Source organism: Tetrahymena thermophila (genome assembly GCF_000189635.1).
Source record: "Tetrahymena thermophila SB210 genomic scaffold scf_8254803, whole genome shotgun sequence".
Taxonomy (NCBI): domain Eukaryota; phylum Ciliophora; class Oligohymenophorea; order Hymenostomatida; family Tetrahymenidae; genus Tetrahymena; species Tetrahymena thermophila.
In genome coordinates, this window is record NW_002476559.1 from 1,524,289 (window position 1) to 1,550,625 (window position 26,337).

At 22.0% G+C, this 26,337-nt stretch overlaps 6 protein-coding genes across 6 annotated transcripts; 2 read left to right on the forward strand and 4 right to left on the reverse strand. All coding sequences in view use genetic code 6, as the record gives it.

Moving 5' to 3' along the window:
* Positions 1-1,324: 1,324 nt before the first annotated feature.
* Positions 1,325-3,769, forward strand: TTHERM_00013640 (hypothetical protein; the record flags this gene model as incomplete). The annotated part of the gene is made up of 1 exon (XM_001008343.2): positions 1,325-3,769. The coding sequence occupies one exon, from the start codon at positions 1,325-1,327 to the stop codon at positions 3,767-3,769; it is 2,445 nt and encodes an 814-aa protein (XP_001008343.2).
* A 660-nt stretch (positions 3,770-4,429) lies between these two features.
* On the reverse strand, positions 4,430-6,286 carry TTHERM_000013649 (hypothetical protein; the record flags this gene model as incomplete). Its single annotated transcript, XM_012795684.1, has 3 exons — positions 4,430-4,441; positions 4,862-5,581; positions 5,855-6,286. The coding sequence occupies 3 exons, from the start codon at positions 6,284-6,286 to the stop codon at positions 4,430-4,432; spliced, it is 1,164 nt and encodes a 387-aa protein (XP_012651138.1).
* Positions 6,287-8,925: 2,639 nt separating this feature from the next.
* TTHERM_00013650 (hypothetical protein) lies at positions 8,926-14,488 on the reverse strand (the record flags this gene model as incomplete). Its single annotated transcript, XM_001008344.2, has 5 exons — positions 8,926-12,105; positions 12,631-13,335; positions 13,624-13,706; positions 13,770-14,297; positions 14,407-14,488. The coding sequence occupies 5 exons, from the start codon at positions 14,486-14,488 to the stop codon at positions 8,926-8,928; spliced, it is 4,578 nt and encodes a 1,525-aa protein (XP_001008344.2).
* Positions 14,489-16,033: 1,545 nt separating this feature from the next.
* TTHERM_000013666 (hypothetical protein) lies at positions 16,034-17,800 on the reverse strand (the record flags this gene model as incomplete). Its single annotated transcript, XM_012795685.1, has 1 exon — positions 16,034-17,800. The coding sequence occupies one exon, from the start codon at positions 17,798-17,800 to the stop codon at positions 16,034-16,036; it is 1,767 nt and encodes a 588-aa protein (XP_012651139.1).
* A 3,891-nt stretch (positions 17,801-21,691) lies between these two features.
* TTHERM_000013667 (hypothetical protein) lies at positions 21,692-23,500 on the reverse strand (the record flags this gene model as incomplete). The annotated part of the gene is made up of 1 exon (XM_012795686.1): positions 21,692-23,500. The coding sequence occupies one exon, from the start codon at positions 23,498-23,500 to the stop codon at positions 21,692-21,694; it is 1,809 nt and encodes a 602-aa protein (XP_012651140.1).
* Positions 23,501-23,701: 201 nt separating this feature from the next.
* TTHERM_000013668 (kinase domain protein) lies at positions 23,702-26,266 on the forward strand (the record flags this gene model as incomplete). Its single annotated transcript, XM_012795687.1, has 18 exons — positions 23,702-23,725; positions 23,787-23,839; positions 23,895-23,984; positions 24,044-24,133; positions 24,256-24,345; positions 24,402-24,491; positions 24,542-24,631; positions 24,683-24,772; positions 24,827-24,916; positions 24,970-25,059; positions 25,109-25,198; positions 25,278-25,364; positions 25,422-25,511; positions 25,555-25,644; positions 25,719-25,808; positions 25,876-25,962; positions 26,009-26,101; positions 26,158-26,266. 18 exons carry the CDS (start codon positions 23,702-23,704, stop codon positions 26,264-26,266), a joined length of 1,533 nt encoding a protein of 510 aa, XP_012651141.1.
* Positions 26,267-26,337: the final 71 nt, after the last annotated feature.

Consider the following 26,337-nt stretch of genomic DNA (forward strand, 5'->3'; position numbering starts at 1 on the left):
AACAAGGATAACTAACTAATTACAAAGATAACTAAAAATTCTATGAAATTTTTAGAATATTTTAAATTTTATAATATTTAAATAAATATTTTAAAAAATTCATTATTTAAAGTTTTATCATAATTTTTCAAAGCTAATAAATTTAAGTTTTTAAGTTAAATTCTTTTATCAAAGAATTAGGTTATTTTAGAATTGAATAAAGTAATATATTTAAATTAATATTGTTTTTTAATAAAAAATTCAAATTTTCCTATACTCTTTGAGTTTATATTCTATATTAATAATTTTATTTAATACGTTTTAATTCAGGAAAATAATACATACATACAAATAAATATTTTTTAAAAATTAATTATATGAAGTTTCATCATAATTTTCCATAGCAAATAAATTAAAATTTTTAAGTTACTATTTAAGTTAAAAATTCTTATTTATATATGAATTAGATTATCTTAAATATTGCTAATATAATTTTTGCACAATTATAACAATAAATTAACTAAAAATTCTATGAAATTTTTAGAATATTTTACAATTTATTATGTGAATATATTTAAATTAATATTTTTTTGAAATTCATTATTTGAAGTTCCATCATAATTTTTCAAAGCAAATAAATTTAAGTTAAATTGTCTTATAAATGAATTAGATCATTTTAAAATAGAATAAAATAATATATTAAAATAAATATTTTTTTTTAATTAAAAATTGAAATTTTCCTATACTCTTTGAGTTTATTTTCAATATTAATAATTCTATTTAATACATTGTTTTAAGGATTAAATGAGTTTTAATTCAGTAAAATAATACATACATACATACATACATACATACATACATACATACATACATACATACATACATACATACATACATACAAACAAACAAATAAATAAATATTTTTAAAAATTCATCATTTGAAGTTCCACCAGAATTTTTGAAAGCAAATAAATTTAAGTTTTTAAGTTAAATTCTTTTATATATAAATTAGAATATTTTAGAATAGAATAAAATAATATATTTAAATAAATATTTATTTAATCAAAATTAATAATTTTGAAGAATATTCTAAATTATTATTAAATATATATGCTCTTTTTTTTCTATTCTACTTTTAAAAAATGCTCTAAATATTCTAATTTTTTATTAAATATCTTATTAATATTCTAAATTATTATTAAATATCTACTTAATATTCTAATTTTTATTAAATATGTTCCTAATAATCTAAAATATCTCTTTATATTTTTGAGTATTTTAATTAAATTTAATTATTAATTAATCAAAACAAAATAAAATGAATAAATATAAAAAAAAGAAAAGAATGGAAGAGTAAAAAGCATTGCTAAATAAATAAATAGATTCACTAAATGCAGAGAAGGTTGACCTCTAAAAAAAGCTTACTGAAGACAATTAAAAATTTACAACAGAAAAAACAAATTTAAACAATTAAATTAACTCTCTAAATAATCAATTAACACAAGAAAAAAACAAGGTAAAAGATCTTACTACTTAATTGGAATCAGAAAAAAAAAATTTAACTACTGAGAAAGGTAAAGTAGAGAGTCTGACAAAGAAATCTTAAGAAGAAAAGAAAACTCTAACTAACTAAATTACTAACCTTAATACTGAACTTGAACAATAAAAAGAGAAAGTAAATCATCTTGAAAAGCAAACAGAAGACTAAAAGAAAACTCTTAATAACTAAATTGACAATCTTAATAACTAACTCTTATCAGAAAAAGAGAGAATTGCTAATTTTACAAAAGAGTTCTTGGATGAAAAGAAAATTCTGATTATCGTTTAAAAAGAATTAGAAGTTGCAAAATCTGAAAAAAATACTCTGATTGAGAAAAATAAGCAAATTTAGAAAAACTAATAAGACTAATATGATAATTTAAATGCAGAATTAGAAAAAGTAAATTAAGAATTTAACGATCTGCAGACATAATTAGAAGATACCAAAAAAACTTTATCAGAAATTGAGAAAGAAAACTCAAAACTAAAAAGTCAAAATGATAATAGTATTGAGTAAGTAGAATTAAAATCATCAGAATATAAATAACTTGAATAAAAATGTCATGATACATAAAGTTAAAATGATAAACTTTAATAGGCATTAGATAGAATTTCTAGAGAATGCCAAGAATTAAACTAACAAGTAATCTAATAGTAAGAAAGAATTAAATTAATCACAGAAGAAAAGGAAAGATTCTAGAATCAACTTTAAGTGGTATCTCGAGGACCATAAAGCATCAAAGAATTTTAGACTGTTTCTTACAACCAATAAATAAACTTATCTGATCTCTTTATGGATAAACCAAAAATCAAAGACTTTTTCAACTATTAATATGAAGAAGGCATGTAAAAAAAAACAGTAAGCTTATTGTCATACTCAAAAGGTTCATCCTAAATCCTAAGCTAGATTTTAAAAAAGAATATCACTAAACAAAAAAACAATGAAAATGACCTCTTCATCTATAATCACGAAGTTAACAAAAAACAAAGTTCCCTATTTCTTAACACTAAAAAAATGGGATAACCAATTACTTGCTATAAAAGAAGTGAAAACAATCAATCATTACATTTCGATGAAAAAGAAATACAAAATCGCTTAATGATTCAAAATTTCTTAATTGACTTGATTTCAAATATTAGCGACATCTAAATCTTAATTGTAAATGAAGTTACTGAGCAAGAGTAAAATTTGATAATGAAACTAAAATAGGACTTTTTGTTAAGCAAACAAATAAATGATTAAAAATAACTAATTATCATCCATTTACTTACAAAGTATGATGAAAAGTAAATTGAGTAATATTCAGAAAAAATCCAAGGCTTCTTTAAATTAACTGAAATATATTAGGAAAACAATTAATACTTCAAAGATTAAGAGTGCAAAAATGTATCTCATTTTATTGTAGGTAATGAACATCTATAAGAAAAAGAAAAATATTTCGATTTTCCTATCAATAAAATAAGGAGGATAATTTTTGAAGAAGTGTTTATTGATGGATACTCTCTCTATGATAGAATTTAGGAATTCTTAAATTAATATTATACATTTTATGTTCGAATCTCCTAGAAGGAAACTGATACTTAGCGCTAAATGATTGGGTAAGGCTAAGAAGAGTAGTTCTTAAAGTAGAAAGATCAAGACAAATCGTATGAATTTTCCAGCAATTAAGATATTTAAAGCAATTAATAAATTTAAGGCAATTAAGAAATTTAAAAACATTAAGAAATTTAAAGCAATTAAGAAATTTAAAACAATTTAGAAATTATTCCTGATAGCGATTAAATTATAAAATTATTTATTCAAAATGAAAACGATTTAATTCTGGATGAAGAGTTATATAAGTTTTAGGAAGTCAAAAACTACAATTATAAACTTCAAAAGAAAGCTATATCTGAAGTGAATTACGATTTAATCCCCTCCAAAGATGAATTGTTGCTTACAGTAATTATTGAAATTCCTGCTAAAGTTGAATAAGTAAAAATTGAATTGACTCTTAATACTAATAAGCTGCTAATTTTTGCATAAAAGCAAATACCTAATAGCAATAAGTTTTAACAAATAACATATTAACTACAAAATCATATCTTCTAATTCTACAAGATATGTAAAAAATAACGTTTTGAAAATAAAGACGGTGTTTATTTTATTAATCTAAAAAGAATGACCAAGTATAATAAAAAAAAACTTGTAAATCTATGCAAAGATTTTGAAACTCAGTATTAACTAAAATAGCTTTATCGCGATAGTTGAAAACTAATTCAATTTAAATCTAGATTAACAAATAAATAAATAAATAAATAAATTCCCCTATATTACTAAGTATTTGTTTTAAAATCCTATATATTGTAGTTCATTGAAAATTATTTGATTTGAATCTTATTAACTTACTTATTTATTTTTTTAGTTTAAAATTTTCTTTAGCTTTAATTAGTTAAAATGTATCTAAAAAAAACATATCCAGAAAATTAAATACACTTAATTTTTAAAATGACATACCTTTTATTTTAATAGACCATCTTATCTTGAAAAATATCTTACAATGAAACAAATCTATAATTATTATTTAGACTATTAATTAATTTCTTTTTTTCTTCCTGAGTTCCCATATTACTTTGCATGCTCTTTTCCTACGTTTTACCATTATTACTTAATTCGATCCAATGACAGTCTACAGCAATAAATTTTATTTTTTGATTTCTTTTTTTGCTCTTCCAGAAAGGTTAAGCCCAACGAATACACCTCTTGTAAATTGATCAATAGCTTATGCAAATCATGATTTTTTGATTGATATAAAAATAGTGTAGTTATGCAATGTGCTTAAAATTAAAAATTATATTTATCATAAAGAAATTTATATTATATGAAGGAAGTGTGATATCATTTGGATTTGATATAGTTATTAAATATCTTTCATTGTCCAATCTTTTTGTCAAGGGTAATATATTTGTATATATAAAGTGATATTATAAAAATTTGGAATTTTCTGAATAATTAAACATAAGTTCTTTCTTAAATAAAAATGAAGTATTATTCATTTTTTTTGAGGGTTTGATATACTTAATATTTACTTATAAATTCATCAAAGCCAAAAAGCTGGCTCAATTAAAAAATTAATTAATTATTTTTGAAAATAAGATAAGTATCTGTCTATTAAATTTGTTAATATACTTTTTTAGCTTTTATTAAATAACTTTTTATTTACTAATTTTAACTTAACAGTAATTGTAAATTTTGTTATTTGAATTAGACAAAGTAGAAAAAAAAATTCTTGATTTTAAAATAATAGGTTATTTTTGAAGTAATAAAACTAAATGTAAATAAATTTAATAAAATAATAATTACATTTTGTCCTCCATAAGTAGTAATATAAGATAGAATAACAGGGTTTGTATAATTATGGACATCATAAATGACTAATCCTTAACCATTGTATGATGCATAAATGTATTTCTCAGTTGCATCCATACTTAAATCTTAGCATTTAGAACTAATAGGTAAATCTTAATATTTAGAAGCAATTATCTATGGCGCAGATAAATTAGAAATATCCACAATGACAACTCCTTGAGAATCCCCTGCAACAATAATTTTTTTTAGATCCTTAGTGATGTAGGCAGAACGAATTTAATTTCCTGTAGATATAGATAAAGTGGAAATTTATTAAGGATTGTTGATGTTCGATATATCGTAGAAATAAAGGTGATTATCTCTTCCAATAACTAAATTATTGTCATTATTAAATATCTTAGCTAATTTGAGATTAGTGGTAAAGTTGGGGGGATTTATATTCTAAACTTAAAGCAAAGTATGGCTATTGGGATCTTCTTAAAAGATGTAGACTCCTTCTGTTCCTTTGGCAGACAAAAGATAATTCTTATATGGAGTGTATTAACAGCTATAGGCGTATTACAAAGCACTTATAAATTTATCATAAACTATTATTTGGGGAATGTTCACAACTGAGGGTAGAATTTAATTGTAATTTGTTTCTTGGATTTAATAAATTTAAATATCATCTTCTGTTGAAACATAAAGCAAATCACTTGTCTTAGATATCATAAACTAATATAAATAATTTATTATATTGATTTATTAAAAAAGTTAAGCACTTAACGGATTATAGTTAATCTACACTATCTATATGTACAAATATTTGATATTAATCAATATATACTTGTTATCTTAAGAAACTATTGATTATAAGTATGTGTCTATCCCTGAGAATAATTGCGTCATTTTTAGGTCATTACAATTTCCAGATTATAAGAATGCAGATAAGTCTACTCCAGATATGACTTACTCACTACTTTAAACTAATAAATATTAACTATTTACTATTTTATTTAGAATTGGAGCCTATGAAAGGGTTATTGAACATTTATCAGCAAAAAGTAGTTATTTATTTGAATCTTAATAATCTTATATATTATTAAATTAAAGTAGGCGCAAGCTACTATCAGCAAGGAATATAATATTAATACTGAAATCAATTTCTATCATAGAAGTTCTAGCTTAAGCAGGGATAGTGAAAATAAATTTAATTTGATCAGTATTCTAAATGTCATAAACATCTACTGCTAATTTATTGACTAAAAATAGCCTATTTATACCTTAGTAATAAAAAAAACTATTAGTGGCACCTGAATTCTGCTTTGGAATCTGAGATTTATTAACAACTTAACTTAAAAGTGGATTTTAAATCTAAAAAAGATAAAGGTTGTTTGCATCAGCGACCCATAAGTTCTATGTTTTACTCTGAATATACATTTATTAAACCTAAATTTTGGCAGGAAAACTGTACAGATTGACTTCATAGTTTTGATAATTTAGGCAAGAAAATTGTAACCCACATTAGACGCTAAAAATCACGCAGCAATTCTAGAATGGTGGCTCTAAGCATTACTATAAGGTAACACCTGTATTACCTTAACAAATGTTAAGTTAAGACTTGCTTGAAATAGGTGATGATGTAAACCATAGTATACCTTAATAGCTTAGCTAGCAGCTTACTATCAAAATATTTAAATTTATTTAAAAAACTCGTCTAAAAATTGATTTATTTTGAAACATTTACTTATTATTTATTATTTCTATAGCTGATTAGAAAATAAAGATTACTTTTTACTTTATATTTTTTTATATCTCCTTCTTAAATAAGGATTAATTATACTTAAATTCAAAGTCAGTCACTATTATGATCAATCAAATAATTTAATATAAAATTCATGTATTTTAAAGAAATTAAAAAAGGCAAAACAATATAAATTAATTTCAAATCAATAATATTATCAGAAAATTTTATTTATTTATATAAAATAAGAAATAAAAAAACTATAAGTAAATAAAATAATAGATATTGCTTTTCAGAGCAATTTTTGGCTTTAATCAGTTTTTGTTTAAATAGATCATGCTTTAATAGTCTGTTGGATTTTTTGGTAAAAGAAAAATTGATCTATTTAAAATCAGAGGGAAATAAATTTTTTAATTTACTTTATTTTTGCTTTTAATTATTTTAAACAAATTGTTTACTTTAAATAAAAAAATTTCAGGCATATTTTGAGTTTTTATTTGATTAAATTTTTTTGAGGCAAGTTAAATCTAGAAAAGTTTTTGCAATTCAAAAAATTATATTCATTATCGCCACTTTATCTAATAAATTAATTATTAACTGAAATTGCAAAATAAAAAAATTAAAAATTTTGCTTGTTAGAACTAAATAAGGCATACAGTAACCCCTATTTATTTACCTAAAAAAAAATGTTAAACTAATAAAATACTTACTTAAAATAGTGATTAATTTTTATTATTAAGCAATTTATTTATAATATAATTTTTGTATGAAAAGTGATTTATGTTATACCAAATAAAGTATAATTCGAATATAAGATTAAAGTGAATAAATTAAATACTCTCTAAAAAAATATCAAAGTATAAAATCTAACAAAATATTTAGTTTTATAACTATTTTAAGCAAACAAGTTTCAGGTTTTTTTTTTTTAAATTCTCTTTCTAAAAATAAATAAGAACAGGAATATTTGAAAAGTATACCTTTCATTAAGAGATATTAGAGATTTATTGATTAGCTTGCTAGAGTTATTGAAAGGAATTTAGAAATTGAGTTATTTTAACATGTAAAACTTCTTTTGATTAATAATAATAAGATTATAATAAAAATAATAAATATGAGTAAGCTTTTATTGTTTTTAATTAATTTTTATACAACAAAAACACATTTTTCTTATAAATCCTTAGTCCTATATAAATATAAGAAAAATTTATTTTTCTAAATAGAAAACATGATCCTTCTAATTATAACAATGATATTGCCTATTTTTGATACTCAAAGCAATAAAGTTGGCCTGTAGATAATATTATTTTTATTTAATAGCTTCAAAAATAATTTATTAAAATATATTTTATATAAAAAAAAATTTTGAATTACCTAAAAAAGAACTATAAAATGCAGATACTAATCTAATAATCTTTCTTTTTAGATAATAAGTCAATTATTGTTTAATAATACATTTTTCAGATAGAACTAAAAAATTAAAGAAATAATATTTTAAGTAAACTCTAATACTATATCTTTTTGTATTTTTAAGTTTAAAAATTAAAGTAAAAATTAAAATTCTACATGTAATAAAAATGTAGTAAAAATTGTATTCTTTCTTTCCTTTACAAATATGCATTATATATTTTGCATTACATTTTTATTTTTATATATATTATTATTAATAATTGTAATTATAATTTTCAGATTTTTTCAGTTTGACTTTGTGTTTGCCTAGTTCTTCTCTCTTTCTTCATGTTTCTTTTAAGAAAAGAGTTGTAATAGAATTGCACCTATTGATAAAATGAAGTAAAAATTTCCAGAAATATTCTATTAATTAATTTCTAAGATAAAAATTCCTTGTCTGGTTTTTTTTTTGATTATCTAAAAAATAAGCAATTTAATTTAAAATTAAGATTCTTATTCTTAATTTTTTTTGAAATGAGTAAATCCATAGATTATATTGATTTAAAATCTATTTATTGTAAATGAATGTATTTTAATTTTTTCAAAATTTAAAAGAAATAAATACAAACCTCCCTCTCAGACAAAGCTCTTAATTTTTATTTTATAAATTTGAATTTAAATTTAAGATTTGGGTTATTAAAAAAAATAATTTTTTCTTTCAAATAAAAAATCTCTTTTTAATTCAATAATGAATGGAATTTTTTTAAAAGAATTAAAAACAAAAACAATGATCAATATAATTTTTTATTTATAAGCAAAATATAATTTATAAATTTAGGGTCTTATCCTATAAAATTCCTAATCATAAAAGTTACAATTACTCATAAACATAAAAAAATTAATAAAGTTATCTATTTGTAAGCTAATTTTAAAAATATTTAATATATTTTCATAATTATATTATTTCGTCTTACTCGGTTTCTTCATTGTAGTAATTAGTCGTATAGTTATTTTGAATAGAGTCTTCACGGAAAATAGTCTTTCGAAAGTTAATATTCTAAGGACTGGAATTAGTTAATGATAAACAAATGGAATTTTACCTTATCTATTTTGGGTTTAAAAAGTATTTTTAATTTACACTCTCTTCAATAGGAATCAATTAACTTTAAGATTTATTCATTAGAGGTGATAATACATTCAAGCATTGGTTGATAGTTTGAGAACAAGGAGAAATCTAAATTCTAATCTATTTAATTAAAAAGTTTTTCTTATTATATAAGTTCAAAACATATTCTCCGATATCTTTATTTTCTGCTTTTCCTTAAATTAAAATGACTGAGTTAGTAATGTCTAAACTCTAGATCCATGATGGAAGTTCTTGATTCTAGTGGAATTCCTTTTCCACTAACTCTTCATAGTTATATTTGAAACAGCAGTATATTGCTCTTTAAATAGGACGGTATGATCGAATACTTTTAATGTCATGATACTCGGTTTCTATACATTCACCTCTGATTTTTGGTACCATCCCTTTACCATCTAATGTAAATCCTAAAGCTATTGCCTCTATTACCTGCTTTATAAATGGAACAAGCTATAAAGATTACTTTTTCTTTTCTTCTTTATCTTCATACTTTTAGAATGTAGCTTAGAATATTTAATTAAAACAATCCTCGGAAAATTGTATTATAGGAAATTGATCTTAGTGAATATTTTTTGGCTAAGCAATGATCTAAACATATCTTTTATACCAATCTATTTCTAGATATCCTTCTTAAAGAGCAACATTCTTAAGGAAGCCTAAAATTTGTTAGCTAATTTGGTGAAGTTCAGAGAATTAAAAAGCAGCTAAACCTACAATTGCCCTAGAGATCATAGACTTAGAGTTATTTAATTGTGCTTCAGTTATAAAATCTTTTTCCTTAAAATTTTATGAACAATGTTCTCTTACTGATTCTAGAATAAATTAATTATTTAAGCTCCCATCCTAGTTAAAATATAAACTACTGCTTATGGTACTTTTTCTACTTTTTTAAATTTAAGATCTAGGTGAGTCTTAATTCTATTTTACTTTAGATATGCTCCTCAAATAGGTTTGAGCGAATTTATTCTAAAGTTTATAAAATGTTTCTTATTTCTTCCTAAAGACTGGCATGTGCTTAATTGTAGAAGCAGCCATATCTTATTTGCTTTAGCACATAGAATGGTTATCCATATCTTTTTTTTCTAAAATCTAATTTAGTTCCTATAACACTTGAGCTTTGTTTACTTATTTAAAATAGCTTTTCCATATTTATTAAGCAATTTCTACATTTTTTCCAAGCAGAGGTATTTGTAGTAAAATTTCATCACCTGATTAAACTTAAATTTTAGTTGTAATGTAATTATCTTTTCTGAAGTTATTATACATTAATGATTTATATTTCCACAATCCTAGAATCCCTAAGATTGGACTCATAATCTAAAATATATATAAAAGTATATACGAAATAGGAATAAGATCAAAATGCATCTCAAAGTAATCTATCGCGTATGTGTAACCATCCGTCACATTAATCATAATTCTTGCTACTGTTTGAAACTAAGAGGAACTAACAGAACCAAAGAAATTTCTCTATTCTTGTTAAAAAACAAGCCAATATTATTAAGGCAAGGTTTAATATTCATCTTTGATGTGAATTTTAGCTGTATAATGTAAAGTACGTCCATCAGGATTCAGAAAGACCTATGGATTAAAAGTGTAGCTGAAAGATTCCAAAATATATAACTGGGAATTCGAAAATTTCAAGGCAAAGTCATCTCTTAAGCTCAAAGAAGGATTATTAGATATAGGCTGGTTTAACTTAATGAGATATTTGTGAGTGGCTGGTATAGTTTTAGTTATTACATAGTTGACAGAGTCATTAATAGTTATTGTTAATTGTATTAGTTAAGGATTAACAAAATTTGCTACCCGAATTCCACTATTAATAACAGAGTTTATTGAAGCTACATCTCCTTATAGTTAAATCTTGTTATTCTCAGAATTTAAGTAGATCAAAACTCCACTGTACTAGTAAGGAATAAAGCATCCCTATTTACTATCTATATCCAAAGAAATTTAAAGTTAACTACTTATTGTCTAGATAGAGGGGGCAATATTTTCGTCATCTATGTTTACTTATAAAGAGCTTTCTACTAAAAAATTTATTGGATAATAATTATTCTTTTAAGATAGGATATAATAGATATAATCAATTATATTTTATTAATATTTATTTTGCAGAAGGGCATTTACAACTTCTTAAGAGGTCTAAACAACAAAATAGTCGTGAGTAATTAAATTAGCTAATATACAATCAACAAATATTTATTGTGATTATTACTATGTAATGTTTAAATTACTGTTAATAAAATCTGTTTTACTCAACTTTTAAGACACTGAAAATACAAATTGTTGTTATGAAATTTATAGCTAATTGCGATATTGAGTCGAATTTATCGAGTTTGTCTAATTGCTATTTAGTTGATTTGCTGAACTAGTCTGAAGAGAATTCTTATCCAGTTAAAGAATCAATGATTAGCTAGCTTAAGAATAAGAAGCCCAATATGGGAGATCTTGCATATTAAAGTCAGAATAATAAAAAACTTTATTAATATAAGCTTATTTTGAAGGATATACTTAGTTTAGATTAATTTAAATTTATTAGCCTACTTTAAATGTTGTGCCTACTTTCAATAAGGTATTCATTTCAACTTCTCCTTCCGAAACCAGCTAGATGTCCATATCAAAATTTATATTTGGGAAAAGATTTAATCTAATGACTGAGGTTGTTAAACCAAGATATGCAACTGTTTTCTCAGAATTGACGCATATATTCAATCCTCCATCAATGTCTTAGTAGTTGAAGACTTGCAAAATATTAGGATTTTTTACATCCCTCAAATCAATAAGCTATAATTAGCCTCTGAATCTAGCTGTGCATAGTAAGAAAGTCTCTTTATATATAAGCGAGCATTCTTTAAGAGATCCCTAAGTTCTAAAAGATACTAAAATAAAGGGAGAAGCTGGCTAACTGACATCAATGATCTTGAGACCATATATTCCATCAGCAAAAACTATTAATGGTTTTGTTTAGAAGACTCGAATCTTTTATTTAAAAATATTTATTTTTTGTTACTTTTTTAATATTGATTATTTTTATTAAAATGTTTAAATATAATTATTAACTTTTGATTTCCACAAAAAAAAGTAAAAATTAAAAAATTTATAAAGTTTTTTTTAAACCTAAAATCTTTCTTAAATAAAAATGAAGTAGTATTCACTTTTGAGGGTTTGATATATTTAATATTGACTAACAAATTAAATAAATAAAAAAAATATGTTATTACATCGATTAAAAATTTTTAATTTAAAGAAACTCATCAAAGCCAAAAAGCTGGCTCAATTAAAAAATTAATTACTTCTTATTGAAGAAAAAATAAGTATCAGCTTATTAAATTTTTATCTTTGATTAAATGACTTTTTAGTTACTGGATTTAACTTAAAAGCAATTATAAATTTTGTTATTTGAATTAGGCAAAGTAGAAAAAAAAATTCTTAATTTTTAAAAGAAGAGGTGATTTTTGAAGTAATAAAACTAAATGTAAATAAATTTAATAAAATAATAATTACATTTTGTCCTCCGTAAGTAGTAATATAAGATAGAATAACAGGGTTTGTATAATTATGGACATCATAAATGACTAATCCTTAACCATTGTATGATGCATAAACGTATTTCTCAGTTGCATCCATACTTAAATCTGAGCATTTAGAACTAATAGGCAAATCTTAATATTTAGAGGCAATAATCTATGGCGCAGATAAATTAGAAATATCCGCAATGACAACTCCTTGAGAATCCCCTGCAAAAATAATTTTTTTTAGATCCTTAGTGATGTAGGCAGAACGAATTGAATTTCCTATAGATATAGATAAAGTGGAAATTTATTAAGGATTGTTGATGTTCGATATATCGTAGAAATAAAGATGATTATCTCTTCCGATAACTAAATTATTGTCATTATTAAATGTCTTAGCTAATTTGAGATTAGTGGTAAAGTTGGGGGGATTTATATTCTAAATTAAAGACAGAGCATGGCTATAAGGATCTTCTTAAAAGATGTACACTCCTTCAGTTCCTTTGGCAGAGAGAAGATAATTTTTATATGGAGTGTATTAACAGCTATAGGCGTATTACAAAGCACTTATAAATTTATCATAAACTATTATTTGGGGAATGTTCACAACTGAGGGTAGAATTTAATTATAATTTGTTTCTTTGATTTAGTAAATTTAAATGGCATCTTCTGTTGAAACATAAAGCAAATCAGTTGTCTTTGATATCATATATTAATATAAATTATTAAATATATTGATTTACTAAAAAAGTTAGGCACTTAACGGACTGTAATTAATCTACACTATCTAGATGTACAAATAATTGATATTAATCAAAACATACTGACTGTCTTAAGTAACTATCGACTATGTGTATGTATCTATTGTGGAAAATAATTGCGTTATTTTCAAGTCATGACAATTTCCAGATTACAAGAATGCAGATAAATCTATCCCAGATATGACTTACTCACTAGTTTAAATTAATAAAAATGAACTTTTTACTATTTTATTTAGAGTCGGAGCCTTTGGAAGGGTAATTGAGCATTTATCGGCAAAAAGTAGTTGTTTATTTGAGGTTTAATAATCTTATATATTATTAAATTAAAGTAAGCGCAAGCTACTATCAGCAAGGAACATAATATTAATACTGAAATCAATTGCTATCATGGAGATGCTAGTTTTAGCAGGGATAGTAAAAATAAAATTAATTTGATCAGTATTCTAAATGTCATAAACATCTACTCCTAGTTTATTGACTAAAAATAGCCTATTTATACCTTAGTAATAAAAAAAGCTATTAGTTGCTCCTGATTTCTACTTTGGAATCTGAGATTTATTAACAACCTAACTTAAAAGTGGATTTTAAATCTAAAAAAGATAAAGGTTGTTTGCATCAACAACCCAAAAATTTTGTGTCTAACTCTGAATATACATTTATTAAACCTAAATGTTGGCAGGAAAACTGTACAGATTGACTTCATGGTTTTCATAATTTAGGCAAGAAAATTGTAACCCGCATTAGGCACTAAAAATCACACAGCAGTACTAGAATGGTGGCTCTAAGCACTATTATAAAGTAACACCTTTATTACCTTAGCAAATGTCAAGTTAAGACTTGGCTGCGATGGGTGATGATGCAAACCATAGAGTCCCTTAATAGCTCAACTAGCAGCTTACTATCAATATATTTAAATTTATTTAAAAAACTTGCCTAAAAATTGATTTATTTTGAAACATCTACTTATTATTTTCTGATTCTTAAGGTGATTAGTAAATAATTATTACTTTTTTATTTATATTTTTTTATTTCTCCTTCTAAAATAAATGATTAATTATACTTCAATCCAAAGTCAATAACTATTTTCATCAATCAAATAATATAATATATAATTCATCAATATTTAAATTTTTTAATTTTATTTGAAATCAATAACATAATACAAGAAAATTTATTTATTAATATAAAATAAGAAATAAAAAAGGTTTAAAGTAAATAAAATAAAAACAAATTGCTTACATAGTAATTTATGGTATTAAACAATTTCTGTTATAAAATAAATGACGTGTTAATAATCAACAGGCTTTTTTGGTAAAAGAAAAATTGATCTTTTTAATAAAATAAGTGGGAAATAAAAAATTTTAATTTACTTTATTTCTAAAAAAATAATTACTTTATTTATGCTTTAAAGCATTTTAAACAAACTATTTGCTTCAAATAAAAAATTTCTGGCATATTTTGAGAAGTTTTTGTTTGAAATTATTACATTTTTTATGAGACAAGATAAATTAAATAAGATTATTGCAATTCAAAAAAATTATATTCATCATCTCCCTCAATTGAATAAATAAATCGCTAACTGAAATTACAAAATAAAAAAATTAATAAATTTGCTTGCTAGAACTAAATAAAGCAAGCAGTAAGTTCTATTTATTTACCTAAAAAAACAAAATTAATATATAAGAAATAAAATATTTACTTTACTTAGAGACTAATTTCTATTTATTAACAATTTTTAAAAAAATATAAATGTCGCTTGAAAAGTTATTTATGTTATATAAAACAAAGTATAAATTGAATAAAAGAGTCAAGTGAGTGAATAAATTTAATTTAAATTCTTTCTAAAAAAACGGTAAAGTAAAAAAGCTTAAAAAATATTTAGTTTTTAACTATTTTAAGTAGACCAGCTTCTTATTTTTTTAATAAAATTATCTTTATTATAATAAATAAGAGCTGGCTTATTTGAATTTTCATTAAAAGATTAGAGATTTATTGATTCACTTGTGAAAATGATTGAAATTAAGTTAGAAATTTAGTTATTTAAACATACATAAAACTTCTTTTGATCAATAATAATAAGCTAAAAAAATAATAAATATTAGTAAAGTTTTATTCTTTTTTATTTATTTTCATAAAAGAAAAACATAATTTTATTATATTATCCTTAATCCTATATAAAAGAAGAAAACTTTATTTCTGAAAGTAAGTAGAATTCATGATCCTTCTAATTTAAACAAGAAAATTGTCTATTTTTTATATACAATGCAATTAAAGTTAGAATTTAGAAAATATTATTTTTATTCAATTACATCAAATATCATTTATTAAAACATTTTTTATTTAAAAAAGTTACTCTCAAATATTTTTAAATGCATAAAAATATTCTTAAAATTCAGATATTAATCTAACAGTATATAGTAGATAAGGGGAATTATTGCCGGTCAACCAATATAAATAACCATAAAACCAAAAATTTAACATAAAAATTTTAGAAAAGACATTAGAATTTTAAAAATTGGATACTAAAAAATGAGTAAGTATGTATGTATGTATGATTTTGTTGTGTTAAGAAAAAAAATTTGAAAACATAGAAATATATAAAAAATAAATTTAGTATCATATGATATAGGTTTTTCAAATTAAATATAATATAACTAATCTTTTGTGCTTTCTGATTATTTTTACTAATCCTAATTGTTAGACATTTGCTTTAAGTTTTCTAAGCTTTGGGAGATTCATAATTGAATTGACCAAGGCGTTCTCAAATTGTTACTAAAATTCTTACTTTGTTTAAAATTCTAAATTCAACTCTATCAAATTAGAGAGGTTACTAACATTTTTAAATAATTAAACACAATGATCAATGTCTAGAGAAAAATTGTAGAAAAGAAAATCATATAATTAAATATTTAAAATTTTGAGGTTTAATAAGCTGCCTATGCTACTTGAAATATTGCTGATATTTTGAGTATCATGATTTAATGGTAATTTTATTTTTAAGTTATTTAAACTCTTTAAATAGATAAGAGAATTCCCAAAAGATTCTAAATCCTTATTTGTTACTTTCAAATATGAACTTAAACTAAAACTTTACAAATTGACTAAATATGAAAATGTATCAAGTAAATTTTCTCCAAGGAAATAATACAAGGACCCTAATTCCAGTTCCTCCAATTAAACTAGTGAAGAAATTCCATCCATAAAACCATACTTGTCTTGATTGAATTTGTTCATCATTACCTCTAACTTAAGCTATTTGAGAGAACTTAAATTAGAAAATGTTTTACCGAATTAAATAAATTAATCCTCATTTATATCGCAATTAGATATTATATTCAAATTCTGAAGTTTTTTACTTATTCTTAATAAATTACCTAAGTTATGGTAAGAATGTTCATACATTTTGATAAACTTTACTTCAATGTGTAATTTATTTAAATTGATTAAATTTTTAATATTTTCATCAAAAATTACTTGAAAGTCTTTTGTTTCTTCATGACAACTATTTAATAATTTTATTTTAAATTTACTCAAATTTGTTGGGTCTGTTAATTCTGTTCCAATCATAAATTAAAACTCTTAGCGTTTCTAAAATAATATTTGGAAATTAAGCTTTTCAAGTGTTTTTAAGGTAAGTGAGGTATTTAGTAATTCATTTAATTATTATGTTAAGCTAGTATTTGTAATTTGGAATGATAACTTTAAATCACTCAAAGAATTTAAGCCAATTAAATCCTTCTAAAATTGTTAAATATTACTAATTGATAAATTATTATGATCTCTAACACTTATTCTAATCTACTTTAAATTGTTTAAGTTATAAACTCTAGGAATTACGCAATTTATTTCATTTGCCAACTAATTTTAGAATTCAAACTATAAATTCAAGTTTTCAATTTGCTAAAGATTTTAGAAAAAGTTAGCAAACTCTTTTAAAAATATATGGCTATTCTATGCGACAAATTTAAATTTGAAATTTATGCAAATAAGCTTCTGTAGCTATTCTAGTTATATTTTAAATTAGTTTAACTATTATTCACTAATTGTTTCAGGTACATAAGAAGATAAGCATAGACACTCTAGATCCTTCAAATGAGTTAAAGATTTTCCAAGTTCAATAAAAAATTCAGAGCTTGGTATAATCTGAAGTTAAGTATCAATATCTAATTAAAGAAATTTTAATTTTTCTAAGAATTATAAATTCCTACAGAGTTCTTCAATCGAAGAATAGGAATTGAGCGCACTTTCTTTAAATTTAATACTAAAAGCAATTAGTTTTTCAAAAAATTTAACATTCTAAGCCAGAAAATCAGAGTTTTAAGAGTTCAAATAGCTATCTATTGAAAGAATATCGTAATATTTTTAATTAACTGAATATAAATCTATCTAACTTTTGTCCATGGAATTTTTAAATTAAATATATTTTCCATCTTAAAATATTTTATTTTATTTAATTAATCTCATTTACAATTAATTATAGCACTTTTCTTTTCTTTTATTACTTAAATTAAAAACTAATTTCAAAAAGTAAATTTTAAAAAATATTTATTTATTGCAGATAGATGCTTTTGATATTTAATTATTTTTAGGCTAAATTAATATTTTCTGAGATAAAAATATTTAACAAAGAGAAATTTGCTCATTATTAATCAGCTTTTTTATTAATAACTTTATAAATTTAATTTCAAGTCAATCTATAAAATCATATCACCAAATAAGAAAAAAATCGAAAATATTAACAAAAAGTTTGCTATACCATAAATCCTCATAAATTAAAACCATCCCTCATCTTTTTCAGACCTGATTAGAATAATTATATGAAAAAAAATTAAACTTTTTGGTGTTAATATAATCGGGCGTTAATACATGAGATTATATGATATATTTTTTTCATAAATATTTTTTTCTTTATTTTGAATAATTTGATTTTATTTATTTCAAAATATTAAAAATTTTGTTTTTAAAGCAGTAATTTGATTATATAGGAATAATTTTATTGTTTGTTATAAATTTTAAATTTATTTGATTAAATGAATAGTGCTTTGTTGTTTTTGTTTATTCATTTTTTAGAAAACTATATAAATTTTTTTAAAATGCATTCATCCAATAAAAATACAAAATAATCATTTTAAAAAATTTAAATTAATAGCTAAAATAATAAGTTAACATTAAACAAAAAATTTATTATATTTATTTAAATTGAAATAGATTTATTTCATTTTATTTTTAAAAATTCTTAATTATCATTATTCAATTATATTTAGCTATGAAGAGAGACTTATTAATAAATAAAATAAAATATTTTTTAAAAGCTTATTTATTTAATTTAATAGTTAAATAGATAGAAATATAGAAGTGTGGTGAATGAGTGAGTGAGTAGATGATATTTTGTATTTTCATACTATTTAAACTAACCTTAGGTGTTTTCTTTTTAAATAAGATTTTTCAGTATTGATGTAATCATAAAATGAGTAGAATACCCTCAGCTTTTTCTGATTTTTAATAAGAGTTTAATGTAGTTTCCTTATGATATATTATTGATGCTCAGCTTGTATGTCACTTAAGAAATAAAAACCAATTAAATCATTCAAATTAGACACTGCTTCAATAAGGTTATCTCCTTGCTCTTTATTCAAAAAAAATAAACCCTAGCCAATGTCAAGCTGCATTAAATGAATTTATAGATACTTTAATTTTTTCAAATGCTTAAAGCTCTCTTTCATTGGTTCCAAACTAAAGTTATTAGTCAATTAATTAAAGTTTAGAAAGAGAGTTTGCAAATTAATCATATATTTAAGTGATTATATTATCTATCCTATGTTAACATATTAGCTTTCTCCGAAACATAAGTTTAATATCTTTAAATTATGAAGTCCTTAGAAACAGTCTTTTAAATTATCAATTGATTAAAAATTTAAATTAATAATCAAGCTTAGCTAATTCAACTAATTTATATTTGATAAATTTGAGAATAAATCGTTTAAAATAATCTTTTCATCTTTAACTTTGACAGAAAGAGTTAATTCCTTCACATTGCTCATTTATGCAAGGGCCTTTTCTAAATATCTTAGGTTATCTTAGTTGTCTTCTTATTCAAACTGTAAACAAATCTTTTTAAGCTTTTTGTTATCTACAAGATAGCTTTGTAAATTTTAAAATCCATCAACTTTTAATCCAGAAATAATAATTGAAAGCTCGCTTAAATTTTGAAAGAATTTGAAATTTTGATTGAAAGCGAAGATTCTTTACTAAGGTATAAAGTATTCATTTTTTAATTAGAGTTTTAATTTTTATAAATTTGATGTTTAAGTTAGACATTCTCCAATCGAAAGAATAGTGGTAGACTAGTTTCTTAAATTTAAACTTAAGCAAATATCTAATTATTGAAGAGTTTAAATAGATATTATTGAATTGATAAAGCTGCAAATAGGTTCAAATTCTTATTTATAATAAAAGTTAACTTTAAAATTAACTATTTGCTTTAAAGCTAAGATAGAACGATTCAATTCATTAAGACAACTTTCAGTCATATTTAAATTATCATTTATTTCTATATCTAATGTGCTAAGACTATTTAAATAAGGCAAATTAAGAGACAAATACTTTATCTAATTGTCAATATTATTAGTATAACTTGTTTCCATCAAACTTATTTATAGTGTTTCAAGGTTTTTTAATTAACAAAAGGAACTACAAATAACCCTTAGAATTAAAGGTTATTCTAAATTTTCATTTAATGTGATTTTCAAATATTTTAATTCTTTCAAGCTATTTAATCCATTGCTTAATTCATTGATATGTTCTTCTGAGAGAGTGCCTTAAGAAGCTATTGAAAGACTAAAGTAGTTTAAAAATTTAAGATATTATAATCCTTTCCCAATAGAGAAAAGTGAATTTGAAAGATCAGCTTCAGTCTATTATTTTAATATTTTTAAAGACAAATATCTTAATTCTTTTAAAAAACTAAAACTTTGAGTAAATTCGTTAAAGGCTAGATAATCAGATAAGCTATTGCTTTAGAATTAAATATTCAATCCTTATAAGTGTTACAGAAATCTAAATTATTCAAGAAAAAATTTGCATTTAGTAGAATCTAATTCACTAAGGACTGATAAGTTAAGATGGTACTTTTAATTTTCAATCAGTTGAGTTATCTAACTTTCTTCATATTATTATTTAAGTTTAAGCACTTACTTTTCCTAATCAAACAATTATTCGTAAGATGGGTCCATTAGCTTTGTCTTTTAATTTTAGAGTTTTTATTTTATTAAAATTCCTTTAATTATTTAGTTAGATAAATAACTTTTGATGAATATTGAATAGCAAAAATAGTAGAAACTTTAAAAAACAATTAATTTAAATTTACCTTAAACAAATTTATCTTCTAGACAATTTTTATTAATTAATTATATTTAAATTTTTCTCTAAAATAAATTTAAAATAGTAAGTAATTAATTCAGAATAATTTTAATAATAAAATTTAAAATTTTTAAATTTCACTATATGGAATATATTTTGAGTCATTCATTTTATTCAAAAAACAAATTATCCATTAAAATTTGAATTCAATTATGATTAAATATAAAACAATAAATAAATAAATAATTTTTAAATCAATTTAAATTTTAAAAAGTAATTGTAAACAAAAAGGATTTTTTAAAAATAAATTCAAAAAATTGTTCTAATTAAATAGAATTGTTTATATAATCAGGGTCTAAAAAAATAAAAAGCCTCATGTATGTGACGGTGTTTCTTGTGCTAAATCTTAAATTTATTTTGTAAACTCATTGTATTTAATGAAAAAATATTTTCCCTTACAACATTGATTTAAAATATTTAATATAATAATAAATTTACGCAAGAAAGATATTATTTATAATAATAAAATTTTTTTGTACTCAAAAATAAAACTTGATAAAATTTACAAAAAATAATTTTTGCTAGAGATGCGATTAAGATATTAAAAGTTAATAACTTGAGTCTTTCATTTTGGCTCTGCAATAAGTTTATTTAAATGATGTTATAATAGATATTTTAATTAAGTTACTTGAAAATCTTAAGCACTGTTTTTAATAATTAACAAATCATTTTTCTTAAATATTTTTTCTTAAAACTAGAAGGATCATTTTAAAACTAATTGTCATATTCATACATGACTATTTTGATGCTTAGCTTTTATTTATTGGTTAATAAATATCATTTTATAAGTTGAGTACCTCCTTAATCAGGATAAAATTACGGGAATGAGTATTCATTCTTTAATTTATGAAGATGAAAGTAATTATTTATTATTCACCAATAAGTAAAATAATTAAAGAAAACTAAACTTTTCAATTTAAAAATATTATTCATAGAATGTAGTTTTGAACCTCCATTTACTGCGAGATACCTTAATTGAGTTAAATTTTGCACTACAGCTGATAGATTTTAATATAAGAAATTATAATTGTTAAAATTAGTATCAAAATAAATATTTAAGGATTCGAGGTTAATTAGATTTGATATACCATCGAGTAAATTTTAGATATCTTCTTATCTTAGCTAGTACTCATTGTAGTGCATATAACTTATAACTCTTAAATTTAAGCTCTTTAAAGAAATTAACTATCCTAAATTTTAGCTAATTAATTTTAATTGATCTGGAATTTCTACTATTTCCAATACAGCTTGGAGTCTTTCAACTTAAGTTAAATTTTTTAACAAAGGGGCAATAAGTTAAAAATTTTTAATTACATCATAGCTATTCGTTTATAAGATTTTGAAATCTCTCAAATTAACTAAATTTTTAAAACAGTCTTCGAAATCTTCCTAGCTAGTAACTAAATAACCTAAACCACAACACACTTCTATAATCTCCAAATTTGTTAAATTTTTAATGCTTTTAAAAAATGGTAAAATTTTACTAGCTATTTACTATTAAATATTATTTATTGCAAATTTTATAGCTTTTAATTGATGCAAGAATTACAAATTTTCTACAAATGAAGGAGTTAAGCTTTCCATTTCTAATTTAGAAGTAAATTACTATAACTTTTAAAGATTTTAAAAGAAAACTTATTATCCGCATTCGCTCAGTTCTATCTGCTTAAAATCTAACTAAAGCTTACGAAATTGATTATATTTAGAAATATTCTAGCCAAATTTAAGAGTTGATTTCTTGCCTTTATTTACAAGCTTTAAATTTAATGTTTTCAACTAGCTAATTTCAGACATTTTTTCACCTAAAGTAATTTCTTTATCAATTTAAGAAATGACCAAACGAGTTTCTAGTTCTTCTAAAGAAACAATCTAAAATAATCTGTCATAAAATTCGCTGAAATTTACTTATTTGAAACTCATTTGATCTATGTTTAAATAGATTTTATTTAAATTTTTCAAATATTCAAGAGAGTTTACAAAACCCTTGAGATCAAATTCATAATTTTTGATTTTTTTATCAATAGATAGCTTTAAATGATTTAATTGAGCAAATTCAGATAAATTAAATATATTTTGAGAATAAAGAGTAGCTTTTTCTTCTTTTCCTTTTTCTACATACTTTATAATGTGAATTGACAGTTCAGTTACTTCTTTTTTAATAGAAGAGGACAAAATTTCCTTTATAAAGTTTTCTTCTTACTAGTTGTAAACATACATAGAAATATGGAATTTATTTAATATTTATAATGAATTAAATCCAGTTGTTAAATTAATTGCTCCTATTTCACTAAAAAGTTTCATATTGCCAAATTCTAAGGCCAGATCTTCTAAATTGTTTAAGTTTTACAAGCTATCACCTAATTCAATTAATATCTTACTTGAATCTCTATCTTCAATAGGTCTTTCAAGTTTTAGTTTTAATTTAGTTAATTAAGATAAATTTTTAATTTCTTTAGCCAGTAAAGATAACAAGGAGGACTCTGAAAGAGATTTATAAGCAGTTTGTATTCCAAATTCAGTTAAATTTGATAATTTTTTTAAGTTCTAAATCAGAAATGCAAATTAATCATTTTCTAAATCCGATTGAATAAAAACAGATTTTTCATAATTCAGATTCTTCAATATATCTTCTAAGTAGCTTTCTTTATGAGATTTAAGAAGTCTTATTTGTCTTTAACTCATTCCAATCGTATTTTAAAAAAATATAAAATTATCTTTTATTTTTTAACAAGTTTATTTTATTTAATATTTATTTACTTTCTTTGTAAAATTTGTTTATTCAAAAATTTAATTTTGGATACAATTCTTTTATTATAAATTTTTATTTATTTGTTTGATAAAAAGAAAGAAAGAAAAAAAATTAAATAAAAGAATAAAAAAAAAATGATTGTGAGAAATATTCATTCTGTATTTAATTTCTCGAATTAATAAAAGATTATGTTTTATTTAACAAATATTTTATAAAAAGTTAAAATAAGCTGATTTGTCAAAAATATTTTCACTCACTTATCACCACTCATGGTATTTAATATAAACTTTTTATTTTTATTGATACTAACATATATTCAAAAATTAGGGTTGTATTACATAGCGCTGACATAGTTTCAATAATAAAATAAAAGATAGAGCAAAATACTTAGCTTTAATCTTTGGAAATTAAATTAGAGTAAAGTTAGTTTTTATTTTTTGAAATATTTAAATAAACTTTATAAAATAAAACAAAAGATAACTTAGCATTCTTGAAGAAGGATCTTAATAGATTTTGCAAGCTATTTCATAATGCCAAAATCTTAAAAGCCTAAAACTTAATTTTTTGTAAGTTGAAATAATTACATTAAGCAAATCCTTTGGCAAATAATTTAAATATTACAATAATTTTGATTTTTATTGTATTTAATTTAAGTTAATAATTTTAAAATTATATGATTATAAATAAGCATGTGCTAGATCGGAAAATTAGGAATATAGTAAGCAGGAGAATGCATAGCTAAATTACAAAAACTAGAAAATCTCTATTTGGATTTCGGGTAAATTTAAAAAGCAATTAAAACTTAAATAAATAAACAAACAAATAAATAAATAGATTTAATAATCTGTATCCAGATGATGTTATCAAATTTGCTTAAAATCTTTCATTTTTAGCCAAATTAAAGGAATTGAGTTTACGATTACAGTAAAAATATATCAAATTTGATTAAAAAATAATTATTTTTATCTGAAAAGAATGAACTAAGTAGAATATAGTGGGGCTAAATCGTTATCATTAGTAATATCTCAACTATAAAACTTAACAAAAATATAAATTGATATTTAGTAAGATATTCTATTTTATTATTTCAAATTCTATATATTTTATTTAATTAGTTCTGCAAATTTAAATTCTAACGGAGCTCACATACTTGTTTAAGGAATTAGATAATGTATCAACTTAACTGAAATAAAGTTAGATTTAAGGTTTTGTTTTATTGATTAATCTATTTTAAACAGTAATTTATTTTTTGTTTTTAGAAAAAATAGTATTTGTGAATAAGGGGCATAGTTAATAGGATAAGAGCTTTCCTAATGTAGTTAATTAACCAAACTAAGTCTAGATTTATCGTAAAAATTATTAAGTAAAATGAATAGTTTATTGAGACATTTATATAAAATAGTGAAAACATGATTAATGAAAATGGGAGTGAGCAGCTCGGTATACAACTTTTAAAATGCATTAAGATTCATTCCCTCCACCTTAATTTAATGTGTGTATTTTATTGTATACAATGAACTAAAATATTTTATTAACAAAAGATAAAATAAAATTGGCATAAAGGGTGCAGTTAAGTTAAGCAAATAATTGGGTTAGATGCATAACATTAAAGAGCTATCTTTAAATCTATTGTATTTTCTTATTTTTTAATCATTTTTTATTTGAATGTCAAGTTGTTAATTCTAAATTAATATGAAATTTTAATAAAAGTTAAAAAGAAGTGGATAGAGATGTTAACTTAGTATTTGAAGTACTTGCTCAAAATATTAATTTAAAGAGTTTAAAAATAATTTTAATGTAATTAAATTATGATATCAATAATAATTTAAACTAATAAAATTTTAAAATAATTAGCAAAAATAAAATTTCAGATGAAGGTCTTTCTTTAATTAGTAAAGAGTTAACTAAATTACCTCAGCTATCACATTTTTATATTGATTTATCGTAATTTAATTTAAATTTAACAAATTTAAAATATTTTAAATAGAATTAATAAGCTAGAAAATTAAGGAATATCTGATTTAGGTAAACAAATTGTAAATTTGAAGAAGATGGTTTCCCTAACTCTTATTTTTACGTATAAAATTAATTAATTAGTCTCTATAGTTGATTTATTTTAAATTTTTTATCAAAAATAAATTAATACATTAGCTAAAATAAATTACAAGACTTAGGAATTTAAGTACTAAGCTAAGGTATAAAAGAACTTTAAGAATTAACATATATGAATTTAGGTCTTGAGTAAATTTACTTAAATGCTAAATAATATATAACTAATAGATAAATTATAAAACTAACAATTAAAAAGGTCAAATTATATTGAGCAAGGTATTTTATTTTTATTTGGAAATATTAGTCAGTGTTTCAGTCTCGCTAATTTTTCTTTGAACTTGTGGTAACTAAATAAATTTGGATTGAATTAATTTTAAAATCAAATACAGTAATAATAGAATTTCAAAGGATTTTATGAGTAATACATTAAACATTTTCTTGAAAAACAGCTAAAATCTTAAATGCTTAAGTCTTAATTTAATGTAATTAATCTTATAAATGAATGATAAATAAATAAATTATATTAAATATAATTTAGATTGAATTAAAATGTAAATGTAGTTACCATTGACTAAATTAAATTTAAATGCTATTAAAAATTGACCAAATTGGTTTTAATGACATAGCAAAGTTCATTATTTTATTGAGAAAACATAAAATGACTGCTTAGAGAATTTTAATCAATTATGATATCTCATTTATTTTTGTTCAGAATAAT